The 15,620-nt window shown below is 40.4% G+C and overlaps 1 protein-coding gene across 1 annotated transcript in view; it reads left to right on the forward strand.

Moving 5' to 3' along the window:
- The window catches only part of LOC122788662 (SH3 and PX domain-containing protein 2A-like), a 1,000,753-nt gene that overhangs the window by 363,842 nt on the left and 621,291 nt on the right, over positions 1–15,620 (forward strand). The window contains exon 2 of the mRNA XM_044055558.1: positions 9,903–9,983. Coding sequence (XP_043911493.1) covers positions 9,903–9,983 — 81 coding nt within the window. The remainder of the gene's footprint in view (positions 1–9,902; positions 9,984–15,620) is intronic.

Here is a 15,620-nt window from a genome sequence, read left to right on the forward strand (position 1 = left end):
GGGAACCTCTTGCTGTGAGGCAACAACATTACCTGCTGCGCGACTGTGCCTGCATATATATACGAATACATAGATACAAAATCATATACGCACACTATAAATGCATCCAAAAGATCACAGAGCATACTGTGAGAAAAGATTGCTAACTTCAGAGTCCTGTATTTGTGGATTATGGCCTTGGGCAGTGCTTTAGATAATTTAGTCACTTGCTTTGCACTGTCATTTTTGATTTCTCTGTATGGTGTTTTCCTTATCAGCTGTTCACCATCAACACCCGCCCCTTATGAGTCTTGGCCTATTCATTCCCCATCAGTGGCAGTGTGGTGACTGACTGTAGTGACAGCTGATCGGAGGGCTTCATCATCCAAACAGGCATGCAGTTTTTTTGGTGCGATCGCAGTCCGAGGACAATCAGATTTCTGTGGTCCCACACCAACTAATAGCCCATGGTATATGCAGGGGATGGCCAGTATCACCACTGATCCTCTCCCTGCTTTGGCCCTTGCTGCTGCCACTGCAGGTTTCTGTTTGCGTAGTGGTGATCACCTGACAGGAACAGCCTTTTCCTTCTCCCAGGATAGGGAATCCATCATTGACCACTCAGTCCAATCTCCCCTTACTTGACTCGTTCAGCACTTGAGCTGCTAATTAAACTTGTGTCATCTGGGTCATAGTTGGGATATTACTGATTTACATCACAGAGCTGGACTACTTTGGGCACTTATTGTGGTGAATAAGATCTCTCTTTCTAAGAACCAAAGTGTTCAGCAATGAGTGGAACTGATCTCTCTCAGTTGCACTCACTTTAGTTTAGTAACATTGTAACGGCTAGATAGGTGTTTCAACAGATGGGTGCAGAACTAGCCTTCTGCTGCCCTAGGTGATGCAGAAGGTTAAAACCAGGCATAATTCGTCTTGTATAGGATGTGCTGAATGCCTGAGCAGCAGAGGACCTCTTGTTGATGTACAGTTCTGCACAATGCTGACAGGTGCAGAACAGTAGCCTTAATCAACAGGCCATTGCAGAAAGGTTTCCTTCCATTCTTAGGCTCTAGGAGAAAGCTGTGTTTTGTAAAGAGAATTGCCTATGTTTGGGATTACTAGTGTCACCACTGTTCATCCTTTTATTGTGAAATACAAATCACAGCTAATATTTTTTCAAGTGCAAACCTGAATTGCTGCTACACTGCAAGATGGCTAGCAACCACAGGCAACAGCACACACTTATTCTGACGTTTTATTGCTATCAATGGATACAGTTGGTGAGGGGGATTATTTCACAAAGGATGTTGTCAACAACTGTATAATTATATAAATTTTACCTCTGGCCTTATATCTCTGTGATTGTTGTACTTTATCACTTTCCTAGGCTGAGATTGAAACTGGCCATTCGTAAACATGCTGTATCCCACTTAACAAATATGGGTGGGGATGAATCTGTCATATTTCAGAACTATGTAGTATTTTTATGTTGAGACTGGATCATGGTATTCACATGACATGTTAAACTACACAGTGGCAAAGAAAAAGGGTGTTGCACCCCTGGCAGCTACTAATTCCTTTTGTGCTTATCTGATGAGTTTTATTCTGGCATGTAGCTGCTGTGTTGTCCTCACTCTGAAACTGACATGGAAAGGGAGAAAGGAACTGAAGCAGTATCTTGTGTCAAACCATATGTACTTTTATTCTGTTGTCCTTGAGGCATTGAGATGTTGGCCAATATTGCATTTAGTAAGCCAAAAGCCTTTGCCAGTCAGAGATGGTCAGCATCACTTGGCCACTTACCCCTTTCTCTGCTGCTGAATATTTTGTTGGCAACAAACCCATGATGGGGACAGCCAGCTTTTATGTATTTTGTTAGCAACAAACCCAACCGTTCTTCCTGTGGGCAGTGATGAAAAGAACTGTGTACAAGTCTCTCTTCAAACCCGTAATTACAATATTATGAGCTATACACCAAGGCAACCTTCTCTGTAATTGCTTTCAGCCAGCACTAAAACTCAGCCATGTGACTAGCATTTCTACTGTGTGAATCAGCAAGAGCAAAAAAGCATGGTGTTTCTGTTTACCAACTGAGACTGCTCTGTTGTATGTGTTTACATGGAGCTCAGGCAATTTGTAAACGGGGTCAGGGCTAATGCCAAGTCTATTCTAAAGCTGACCTTAATATCAGTGGTGAAGAGATTAACGTTGTCGCCTCACAGCAAGAGGTTCTCTGGTTCAATTCAAAGCTGGGGTGCCTTCTGTGGGGAGTCTGCATGTCCTTCCTCCAGATGCTCTGGTCTCCTTCCACATTCCAAAGACATGCATTTGGAGCATTTCTCCCGGGCCACCGCTGAAAATGGGCTGTGACCCAGTTGGACTTTTCCAGTAAACAAATGTTAAAATAAATAAAACCATGGGTTTGTTGCTAACACAATAATCATTTGACTCTGAATGTCAGCTATGTCTCGGGCTAATACCTTGCTGCACTTGCTTCCCTTTGTCTACATTTTTTAGTTTTTTTTTTTGCTTGGCCAGTGCCCCCTTCTATGGTCATCAAGACTCCATCCCTTGTTGGACCATTTTCCCCTACCCCCAAAATCCTAAGATAATGTGACAAAGCGAGAGAGAGAGAGTAAAGAATTAGGGATTGCAAGTATCATCTATAGGAAATGTATATTTTTAATCCGCTTGTGACATCCCACGTTATCTGTGCAGAAGGAAAGGTTCAGTGCCTGTTCTGGTGTGTCTTTGTGGTTGTGTGCTTCTGCACACACTGAAACTCTATCCTCTCTTTGTCAGACTTGCACTCCCTCTCTTCCCTAATGTTAATATATAAAACAAAATGGCAAAGGTCCCTTTGCAGATTTATACAGCACTTGGCCAGAAAGACCATGGCAAAACATGGAAACCTATCCAGAGTTGCAAATCCCCCTTTATGAAGTTATCATGGGAACTAGTGCTGCTGTCTCCGGGGGTGGATGGGTGGGTTCTCAGCAGGATGTCTGTAACTAGTAGAGTCTGGCTTGTTGGGATGAATAAAGAAAGACTTGTTTGCTAGTGTGCAGTCTTGATTCAGTTTACAGCAACATTATTATTAATTATTCACTTATTTATTTATTTACATATGTTTATCGGGGTAGTGCACTGATCACTACTGACCATTTTCAGACTCTGACAAGTGCAATACAAAACATTTCACAAACAAAAGCAGAAACGTAAGTAATAGATTAGATGAGATTAGTTAAATAATAAAAACTGTATATGTACATTAAAGTAGTAGAGTGTAATTTATAATTTAAAGGGAAAAGCAGTTTCATTTTTAGCGTAAAATGTGCGTCTCCCATTTAGCCTCGAACACAGGAGGTTTGCAAAAGAACTTTGGATGCCTTTTTCATGGTATTACAAGGATCCCAAATCCAAGTTGTGCTTCAATGGCAGAGTGTTGAAACATTTATTATATTTTCTTTTTTCTAGGTTAGTTTGTATATCTCTCACAATTTCTTGATAAATGGATGTATGCAAATATGTTTGAATACATGCTTGGATATTTTGCCATTTTTTTCTTGGTGGTTTGGTCCTGTATGTAGATAAGTGAAGGAAATGTTACATATTAAGCTAATATATTCATAACATCAGCAGTAAAAGATGCATTTGCGAAGGAAACCTTTGTAGGACTTCTAGTTCCATTGTAGCCAAAAGGACAGACTTCTGGGTTTGTGGTCACTGCACACTTCTGCTCTTGGTATTCCTGCTTCTGCAGACAGCCACATGCTTTGGTAACAAGTATCTTGGTGTGCATGTGATTACACCCCCCCTCCCAACTCACCCATACACAATCTCAGCAAATGGCCTGCTAAACCATGCAAAAAATAATAATGAAATCCGCTAACCTACATACAGAGGATCTGAAAAAAAAAAAACATGACGCCTCTTGCTGGTTCCCACATTTCATTTAGTTGGCTTTACTGTAAAGATTAAAGTCTTATTGCAGCTTCATTTAAATAAGTCATTGGGCATTCTTCCTAGTATTGGCTTTGTTTGTTTTTCTTTCTTTGGTGGAGCCTTGTTTGTGGCCACAAATTGTTAGTTTCTGCTTGTGGATTGGATTACATCCAGAGGAGTGATGTCAGAGAGCTGCCCAAAGAATGTCTACTTTTTAATGCCTAGTCATGAAATTATGCCGACATCAGAGAGATGTTGTCTGTTTAGGTCTGGTGTCATTCTTTTATGCTTATTAAACAGGATGGCGGTGGGTTATGGTTTGCGGTGTCTGTGGTTTACTCCAGTACAGGAAGATATCGCAAGAAAGTGAGAGATTATGTAAATGGTAAGCCACTTTAAAGGCAGATGCCTCATGGCTGAAGTGAGTGTGCATTTTTTTTTGTATTTCCTTGATTCTGCAAAGTGTCTGTCTTTCCGTTGCCCTATTGACCCTTTTGCTCTTCTCAGTCTGGTGACCAGGAACCTCTCAACCCAGGCAAGAGCCCTACAGCCCCTTTGTGTCCATGCTGAAGAGCCTAGTCAGTCTATTCCTACCCTAGAGAAGTAAGAGTTGGGCAGTAAAAAGCAGGCCACTCTACTGGATCCTGTGGACTTCCCTGAAGCCTCTACCACCACAGCAGCTGTCTCGAGTTCCACTAATGTAGCCTACCAATGGTAGTCATAATACCTGTACATACATGCTTTCCCCAACTGCTAGTACTGATCACACCACTAGCAGCATATGCTTAGTTAGGCCCATGTTGTGCAGGTGTAACACCTAGTGCTCCCCTTACATGCCACCCAGGTGGTGGTTCATAGGGGACTCCCCCATCCAGATGAGTGAGCCTGCAGTGGCCACCAAATACCATCCTCCCAAGGTGATGCTGCTGATCAAGCCTGGATCCTTTGGGGGCACAGTCAGGCTTCTATTATTCTCCTCCTTGAGGGCCAGCTGAAGTGAGTGTTTTGTGTTTGCCATCTCAGCAGATGATAAATGCAGAAGCGAATACCATTGGATATTGACACTGAGAATGAAAATATCGGTTGTACATACAGTGCAGTACAAATTAGTGAATTACAGTAAAAACTGAAATATGGTATGCATAAACGTATGCATAACAGTAGACTGATATTTATGCAGCTCTTTACAGTAATGCCTTAAAGATCCTTGAATAAGTTGTACAGAGAAACGGAGAGAGGGATCACCTCCATTTCAGATCTACAAACTGGAATGTAGAACAGTGTGGCCAAAAGTATATTACACTGAGGGGAGGGTAGCTAAACGTTTGACATAGTCCAAAAGTGTGATATTGCAAGTTGTATAATCATACATACATTATTGCCTGGGCTTCTGATGCTCACATTCACTCTCACACACGTGCATCCTTGTTTGTTTATTGCATGTTTGAAATAAAAGGCACAAAACGATGCCAAGTAGACCTACCAAAGATATTTAGAGTACATGTAAGACAGCTGCTCAGTGCTTGTATTAATTTGTTTCAGATATGTAATGGTCTTCTGCGTGGAGACATGCGTGAATGGGCATACCTTCGTTGAAGGTTGTGCATCAGGCCTGGCAAGCCAGTACGTAAAAATCAACTGCCAATCATTAGCGGACCGGAGTTCCTCTCTGGCGACCCCTAACCGGGAAAAGCCGAAAGACACAAACAAACATATGTAATGGTAGCTTTCTGCAACACCTGGAAAAAGGAAGCCAGTCTTTTTCACTGCTCCTCAAATTTGTGTGTGTGTGTGTGTGTGTGTGTGTGTGTGTGTGTGTGTGTGTGTGTGTGTGTGTGTGTGTGTGTGTGTGTGTGTGTGTGTGTGTGTGTGTGAAACTCGAGACTTCATTGTTGAATAACCTCCCATGACAATGAAGTCACAATCATATTAATTTCACGTTAGGAGAAGTTATATCTGAATATAATTGTGAAATATCAGGAAACTGAAGAGTTAGCTTATTGTAGAATCTTTTATAGCACAACATGCCTTTAACAGAATTTGAAAATAGTGTAAATATAATACAAAGGTGTCATTGTACTGTTAAACAATATGAAAATTGAAGTATAACTGTCTACTGCAAACGCTTAATGCACACCAGAAATTATGGTCATAAAGTTTCTCTGGACCAGACAGCATCTGGGGTATTTTGTTTGAATTCATTCACTTTAAAGACTGAAGGCCATCAGCTCGCTATAGTAGCAGAGAATTTGATATTTCTCAGCAAACATGAAAGAGTGAAGCAGTACTTATTTCTTATTCTTCAGCTTTACCCTGAGATGAGGATGGAGTCCATTCCTGTCGCTATTAAAACAGCAAAAATTTTGAGAAATTAAAAAAAGGCACATGAAGTGAGTTCTAGGAGACTGGGTAGAAATAACAGCCCTCATTAGAAACATGCAATATCTGGCAGTTTATAATGTCAGCACTGTATGTACCATCAGCATAAAGATCCACCAAAAAAAAAAGTGGCAGATGAAACTGTGTGATTGCTGTATGCATGCAAGATTGCTTTGACATATAAAGGTTTCTGGAATAAAAGGAAGCATAGTGTATGCATGGTTTTCATTGCCATAATACAAGTTGCACAACAGTGTATATGCATAAACCTACAGTAATCTACTGTAGTCAGTAGGTAACATAACTATGGTTTTGTCTTATTTTGAATATTTTTGTTTTTTGTGCTGATATCTACATTTGGAAGACCTATCCAAGATCCTTGGCTACATCTGCTGCAAGATTCATATCACAGACACTCAGGTTCTTATCTATTTACTGAGTATAGATTATTTTATGTTAATATAGGAATTTGCTTTAAATTCTTTGCTGAGCTCTGAAGCTTTTGCACCCAAAGAAATTGCTGAAGTAATTAGAGTCAACCCAAGGAATGCATCCTGTTACAAATTTTTACTTTGTTAATGTTTTTGAAAGAAGAGAAATTAATGAATGAGTTTACGTGTACAAATCCCAATTACTATTTTTTTTTAACTGGTAGAAATATTACTGATTATGCTGACGTCCGTGGCTGCACAGGACTGTTAACTGTAAGTTGAAGATTACCATATTTTTATCAAAACTGTGTACCAAAAATGAGACCCAAGAGCTGAGATGCTCGTACTGGGAAAACAGATGAAAAGCTGCTTGCACCTATCTTCATTGCTTACCCCAATAATCCATGTGCTGCACAAGAACTGGTTATTGATTCTGCTTCCCTGGTTACAGCTGGTGAATGGGTTCTAGAGGTTTTTTTGCATTTAAGCCAGTATTTTACTTTCCTGGTTTGGTATAATGTCGTTAGAAGTCTTAATTTTGTTTGAAACTCAGAAGTACCCCTTGAAAGGTTTCATTAATTTTAAGTCTTTAAATGAATTAAATGAATTATGATCTCTGAAGGCCTTTGTCCACCATTATCGTGCAGCCTCTGAGCTGTCTCTTGAATTAATTTCTAGTTGTAAGCCGTTCTGAATGAGATATTCAATAGTTGGCATTCCTTTGGCCATTCTGTGCATCTTTTTATATGGAGCTTGCACGCTGGGGGGTATACTCTAGTTTACTGCTAATGTAAAGGATTATGATCAGGTCTCCAGTCATAACAAGGATGTTATGTGTTCGAGACATTGATGTTAAGAAGTTCACCCTGAGAGTGGAGCTGCCATCCATGTCAAGAATATGTAACTTCCTAGGTTATGATTGGAAAGACCCGATTATAATTCTTTGTAGTGCATGGAGCTGTACCTGCTCCCAAATATTTCAAAAGTTATTTAAACAATGGTTGTAACAGCAGAAAGTGTGTTACAGCTTAGAAAGCTGTACCACAGTAACTACTGGCACACACAGAGAACTCCCAAGATCCCATGGAACGTCCTGCTATGTTGCTTAAGTTAACAGATAGTTCAAGCAGACATTAAAGATTCTGGAACCCAATTCTATCTGTGGAAAATAGATAGACAAGACTTTAGATTGACATTACGTCTAATAGATGGCAGCTCAGGAATGCAGCACCTTCCTTCTCCACCTGTGCCAAGTGTTTGTATGGCTATTTTAATGTGCATGTCTGGTTGGGGGAATTGTATTTTGTGTGGATGAATGATTTTTTTTTGTAACTGTATGCTTTTATAAAGTTATATAGACTGATACTCTTGCATTGTTACTGAAAATGGCAGTTTTTTTCCTAGCCTTACCTGTTGTAACCAAGTTTAAAATAAACAATGATATCAAAATAAGATATGCCATGTCTGTTTGGATCAGGTGATCTACCTTTTGGCATATAGGAACTTCAGCAGTGCTCTCTTCCTGATGTTAACTCCTTGAAATCACAGTTCTGTAGTGTTTCTACATATGTCCGCTTTTTGGTATATTACATAAATGAAGTTTCAGAACTTCGAGTATGGTCGACACCATATGATAGATGTTCTGAAACTTTGAAACTATAAAAAAAAAGTAAAGTTAATTTAAAGTGTTTTAGCAGGGGGGCAAGCCCCCCTGCACCCCCCACTACTTAAGTATACCAGCTCCGAGATCACACTTTGATGGAGAATGGTGTGGAAAGGGAAGATCTCCCTTTCCTATGCTGTAGCGCGATCTTGGAGTTGGTATATTTAAGTAGTGGGGGGTGCAGGGGGGCTTGCCCCTCTGCTTAAAGCATTTAGTTTTGTTTGTTTAGGAGGAGGGTTTTTTTTATAGTTTCAAAGTTTCAGAACTTAGATCATATGGTGTCGACCATATGGTACTCGAAGTTCTGAAACTTCGTTTATGCAATATAGACCATCCGCTTTTTCCCCACAGTTGTGTAACCTTGCAGTTAGTATGTACAGGTAGGAAGGGTCGTCTTCCCCCAGAGGAGATTGAGAAGGAGACTTGCTACCTTGCAAAAACTGCTTTTGAATGGCTATCATCCACACTTTTGGAAGTTGTGTGTCTCGATAAGTCTGGCTTGTCCATTTTGCTGTTAAGGGTTATGATTCCAGGACTGGTAATGGGTCCTGTTTGCTGCTGCTGTTTGTTTTTTATCTAAAAAAAAAAAAAAAATAATCACTGGGGAAGATGGGATTAGGGACATTGCTGCATCCCAGAATAATTTGTGGCAACAGTTGATAATGGTTAAAAGCATGTCCTAGTCACTTTAAGTACTACTAATCAGACCGCACTAAGCAATGGAAATGGAACTGTAAATACTTTCATAACTCTATTTGGCTGTGCATAATCCTCTGCTGTTAAGAACTATGAAACATGAGGCAACAGAACTGTGAATTCATGAAAGCAGACTATATTGAAGATGATGTAGCTATGAGGCTGTTTTTGATATTCCAGTTTGCAAGTCTCTCATTTAGTCACGCTGATCCTTCCCACTGTCTGTTTCCCCTTGCACTCTTTGTTTCCTTCCCACTGTCTGTTTCCCCTTGCACTCTTTGTTGCCTATCTCCTCTTTCTCTGAATCTTTAGTGACTTACTCAGCCATAGGTTAGTCTTGACTGCCCCCACCCCAAACTGTGCCAGCGTCAGGAGCAGTGAATGCAGCAGTGAAATACCGATGCCAGTACCAAAGTCTCCATAGCATGGTTGGTGTGCTGTATCCTTAATTAGGATGGCTGAGGAATTCCTTCTGTTCTGCAGATCTTCACACGAGTTTGAAAGTACAGTAATATCCACATACACTCCTGCACCCTTTTCAAGATGTGATTGTTCATGGTATCTGCCAGGACTTTCATTAGTCTCCATAATACTATGAAGAGCGAAATGTCTGACACTGTCATCGGACATTTAGCCTTGTTCCTGATCCTACCTGATTGGCGGCACTGATGAATGTCCTTCTATGTTAGCAGTCAGACCTTAGAAATAATTTACTGAACTCTCTTAAAAAAATGCAATGTTTGGCTAATGGAAATGTAGCTGCATCTACCTAATAATAACCCAATTCTCTCTCTTCTTTTTTGCAGGTATACATCATGAATGTGTCCTTTTCAGATTCCACTTCCCAAGTCATTTACCGCCGTTACAGCAAATTCTTTGACCTCCAGGTAAGAATTTAGCTTATGAAGCAAATGAGCCTGGCCTTTATGTTCTAGAACAGGAGTATTTTAAGAACTCAACAGTGAGAGAAAATGGACCTGCCACAGTGTGGCATGTTAACTGCCGTGGAGATGTCATCCGTACCAGCACAGCTGGCAATGCTCCATCTGGTATTGAGAGGGGCAGTGCAGGGAATGTGAAGGCTGAAAGAGGTAGAGATGCACTGAAAGTTGAGTCAGTGAGTTGCAAAATTTACTGAGTGTAAATTTGTCTTAGTTCATTTAGACTTGTACAGTCATTTGAAGTATGAAGTTTACCATTTTTGTTGTCAGATTCCCTATTTTTGAATGCATTTTGTATGTATTTTAGAGTTGAGTCTAAAAGAGGCATATAATTTGTAGTATATATAGTACTTTCTCTTTGCAAGTGTGCTAAGAGAATATCTAATATATTCTTTAGGCTGTGCACTCTCTCTTTGCATTACAGTAGACACCACAACCAGAAACTCACTGAAGTCTAAGTTTGTTAAATGTTTGTATTCCATTTCTAGCTTTTTTAGAAAATGGTAGAAATTTTAAAAATGCTTGTTGTACCCAGAATGTAAAAGGAGGAGCATCTGGGCTGTAGTGATAAGGCATGCGGCTTCACTGACTTTGTCCCATGTTTTGTAATATGTTCCCAATTTGGAAGACTGACTGTGGTAAGGAGAAAACTGCCTCTCTAACATCTTGCTTTACTTGGTAGGGAGAAAGTCCTGGGCATTGCCTGTGCTCCCTGATGGAGTATGGGCTGGGAATAGCAGTAAGCAAACCCCAATGTGCGCAGTCTGCAAATGCTCTGGTAAACATGATCATTCTTAATTTGCTGTGATCTCATATCTTATTTTCTACTATTCACTTCTGTTTCTACAGGGCAGGGCAAAAATAAGGAGGGGTGGCAGCAGGAAATTGGGTTTTCACGTCACTGAACTCCAAACTATTGGTTATCCACCCAACTTTAAGAAAGAATAAGTATGTCTTTGGAGACTGGGCTACAGTGTCAGCAGTACCTTTGCCCAAGACATAAATACGTAAACAATAAAAAGAATACTTTGATAACCTGGGGCTGCTGTGGTTAACTTTGTGATATAGATGGGTCAAACTCTCACTACATTGCATGGGAACTTGAGCTAAACTAGTGGCTCATGTGTCTGTTGGGGGAGGATGGGAGTGAGTAGCCATTCCTGTCTTGCCCATCCTAGGTGGAAGGAGAGGGAAGGGATTGGCTGACCACAGCGAAAACACCTAGCAGCAAAATAGGTGTTCACCCATTGAGCTTGAGCCTGCACTGCTATCTGCAAGTCACACAATAAGCCAAGGGGAATTCAGCATATAGTGGAACTGAGATGAGTTAGAAAAGGGAGTAAGGCAGTTCTCTCTGAACTAAGCTGGCCTGCTGTCTACACCCATCTCTGGAACAAACAGGCTATTGTGCTGTAGCCTTGCTTTGGGTTACCTGCTTGTGGAACGAATGTGCTGTAGCCTTGCTCTGGGATTCCAGGTTTTCATGATCGGCATAATAAATGGGATGATGGTGTACAGGCAACTGATCTAGTAGGCTCTGTCCTGCAGGGGGTGGGATTAAAAAAAAAAGAACTGAAGCTGTGGAATTTAGCAAGGGCACAAGTAGGTGTGAGTATATATTTAGTGTTTTTGGGGGGTGGTTTTGACCTTTCTCTTGAAGTGGTCAGTTCTGGTTGTCTTAATGCTTTTTCTTATTTCTGTAGTTGAACTCTGGAAGCTTCCATTAGGGTCAGAGTTTAGTGGTGCCTCAACTTCAGATACACTGGCATAGCAGATGTAATGCCACTTGTTTGTAACCTAGCACATAGTTGAGACATTCCCTGCAGAAAGCAGTTGTGACATGCTTGCCTCATTAAGAGCAGATTACCCAGCAGGTGCCTAGCTGTGAAGCTGATGTATTTAGTAATCCAGTACAGCATCTTATCTTTTAAAGAAGGATGTAATTTTGGGGGGATGTATGTCATGTGACTGTTAACTACTCAGTCTGAGACAGTAAATCCTTGCATTGTGTATTGTCTCACTTAGTTGTCAGGTCTTTTCTGACCCATATGTCTTGTGAAGTATAACAGATACTGTAGTAGCTGTGAGGAGAGCAGAAAAGCTTTGAAATTTTGAGCAGGTAGAGGAAAACCACTGGCTAGTGTAAGGCATGCAGTTAAGCAGTGTAAGAAGCCTGTTGTCATACACGTATTCTGCACCACTGTAGAAGTTGCAAGCTATCGGTGTGTAATGTATATGCTTTAGATCTGTGACCGGAAATGAACATCAGGGGGCATCTCAAAAGATGAGTGAGAAGGATGGATTATATCAAGGACAGCATTTCTTCTTTCCTGCTAGATAGGAATGTATGTGTTTGGCACTGTGGTGAATCCTTTTGAAAGTTGGGGAACTTTTAGGTGTTTATTCAGAGGTTCTTCATTACTGCTGGCATCAGCTACTTTGGACTGGCAGGTAAAACTGCCCGATACTCTCCTTCATGCTGTTTGGGGCTGAAGACGAACCCTTTGTATTGTTTCTTATTAATAATATTTACTGTATTCCACTGGTCAAGCTGCCTACTATTTTACTTTGGCTGGTGGGGGGGTCATCCCAGGGACTAACCTTTTTTCCTCCTTTTTGACATGATATTGGCAAATCCCTGATCTCTGGAGGGTAAGCTTTGTTCAGGGAGGGGAGAGGAGATGAGTGCCCTATGTGGTGAGTGATAATGTGGTATCCTAAATGTGGCTGAATGAGGTATGCATGTGCCAGAATGTGTGCGCAGATGTGACCTGTAGCTCATTCCATTTACAGGACTTGTATCCTGTTTCACTGATGATGTTTTCCATGTGTGCTCATAGCTTAAAATCAGTACGTTATCCTAACAAAGAAGTGTCCTACTGATTTGCACTCTATTTGAATGTCATGCTACATTTTATTGAAGCAAACACTGAGCAAAAGTGTTTCTCCTTTAGATTTTTATTTGTTTTTGTCACTTCAGTTAACACTTCCGCTGCTTTAGTTTGATTTCTGTATCATTAACTACATTTGTCAAGTGTCTGTTTATTGTGCTTTCTAAGTGGGAGCGGTTTGCAGTGAGAATTTTTTCCACTGCTGTAGGAGTTCCTTCTATAGTTATAAATAGGATCTTTTAGAGCATGTCCTCTTAAACTTGGGCATCTTTTCCTGGCTCAGCACACTAACTTCTTTGTTTTCTCCAGTTTTATGAGCTTCTTAAATTGGCTGAAAGATGAGTAGAACCTTTACAACAAATCTGAACAGTAGCTAATCGTTAAGGAATCGTATTTCTGTAAAGCCTAAATTTCAGTGTGAATTGCGAGGTCTCCTGTGGTGTAACCTTTGTCTGATGCAGTGGTATTTCAGTAAGTACATTCATCCCTTCTTCACCTTCTTTCTCTAAGATTAGATGGTTTGCATTTTGTAATCTTTTTCTCCTCTATCTGCAGCCAGTTTCTCAAAACATGAGGCCAGGCTCCTTCACAAGAATGCATCATTTTCTGCAGACCTGACCTGTTATGGAAATAAAAGATAACCCAGGATTCATATTTTCATTGTTCAGTAATTTTTGCTAAGAGACACTGCAGGCTAAAGTGTGTGTGGGGGGTGACTGTGTATTTGACAAATATGTTTCAGGAAAGGGTATTGCAAGATACAGTGTATGTTAGGTACACCCAGGAAGTAATATGGGCTTTATACATTTGACAAAGCAACTGCAAAAGGGTTGAGTAATAGTGTAGCAGAAATGACAAACTATGTAGTCCATACTTATACATTTTTTTCACCAATACAAGAGTGGGTGTATTTATAGGATCATAGGAGGTTACTAGGCTAATGGCCCCAGGGCCCTTGCAAGCTTAGCCAAGTTCATTCCTTGTTCTCAAGAGTGTCCATTTAAAGCAGACATAACATCAGCACCTATTGCCCCTGTCCAAGAGGAATACTGGTGGAACCCCCTGGATGAATTTCCAATTACCCATCCATTCGTCCAAAGTGCACTTAAATAAATAGGATCAACGAGGGACTCTGTTTAACATGAATTGGAAGCCTGTTCCAAAAGTGAGGCGGTCTGAGACAAATCTGTCCCTGCAGTAGGTTTTTTGATTTTGCATACCAGGTTAAGGGCCTTAGAATGAGTGACCTGTGTGCCATTTGACTTGCGAATGTGCAGCATTCCCATTAAATTCTGAGCTCTGCATTTTCCAGGGTTTTTGCCCACCAACCCAGATCGTTCTCATCACACTAAGTATAACAACTTAAGTACCCTAGCATCTTAGCCCAAATGCTGATAAATTTGAAGGATCGTGTGCTGTAGAAGTTGAACTTGAAGTTGTAGGGGCTGTGAAGGATCTTTGGATTAGTTTGCCTACCCAGTTAACAGCCTAGTAAGTATACCAGTTATTTAGTAGTTACCTTAACTTTACCACAAGTAAGAGTGGGAGGGAGTTCTCGTACATGTGAACAGCAAGATGTCTGTGACTTAAAAGTTAAGTTAAAAAAAATACATATGAGTGACAGGATGCATGGAGGAGAAACAGAGACTTTAGTATCTATGTATGCAGGTACCTCAAGAAAGTAAAGGATTATTCTGTTGTCCCAACAGACGAGCTGCTAAGGTAGCTTGAATCAAGGGAGGTGCTCGCATTTCAGTGAGGGACAGGTATTCACAGAAACCCATTTTAATTATTGGTGTGTTATACAAGATACCGTGTTTCCATATGAATTTGCACTTTTTGATATGCGTTTGGGGTGTGCACACGATCATCTCTGTGGATTGGAGGAGGCAAACTACAGCAGAGTTTGGAAAACAAATTTTTTACTAGTATGATGTTGAAGCCTAACTAAGATGTGCCAACACAAAATAGTTTGTAGATTCATTCAAGCTGAAGCAGTGGTCATTACCTATTAAAAGTCACATTTTATGAGAAGATGCAGGACTTTTTGCTTTAGTGGTGTCATCTGGTGAGATTATCAAAGCTGTGTGTTAAATGGATTGCTTGAGCTTGTATACACTGCTTAAGATTCAGTCAAAATATCATTGAGAGATAAGTTCCTGGTACCCCTCAAATGTATGTAAGAAGAAGAATCGTGTCATCAACTTCAGCACTGACTTTTAAATGCAGTGCAATGAAAAAGTATTTGCCCCCTTCCTGATATCTTATTTTTTTGCATGTTTGTCACATTTAAGTGTTTCAGATCATCAAACAAATTAAAATATTAGAAAAATATTACACAAAGATAACCCAAGTCAACACAAAATGCTGTTTTTTAGTTATGATCTTAAGAAAAAAAAAACTATCCAAACCTACATGGCCCTATGTGAAAAAGTAATTGAACTCAGCTTTCCCAAAAATGTGATTAACCACAGTTACTTCATGATTTAACAGGGTGGGGGGGGGGGCAATTTCACTAGCAACACACAGGCCTGATTACTGCCAGACCTGTTGAATCAAGAGATCAGTTAAATAGAACCTGTCAGAGAAAGTGAAGTAGGCCAAAAGATCCCAAAAAGGAAGACCTTGTGCCACGATCTAAAGAAATTCCGGAACAGATGTGAAACAAAGTAATTGACATCTATCAGTCTGG

This window comes from Protopterus annectens, chromosome 14.part0 (genome assembly GCF_019279795.1).
Source record: "Protopterus annectens isolate FY-2018-M chromosome 14.part0, PAN1.0, whole genome shotgun sequence".
NCBI lineage: Eukaryota > Metazoa > Chordata > Ceratodontiformes > Protopteridae > Protopterus > Protopterus annectens.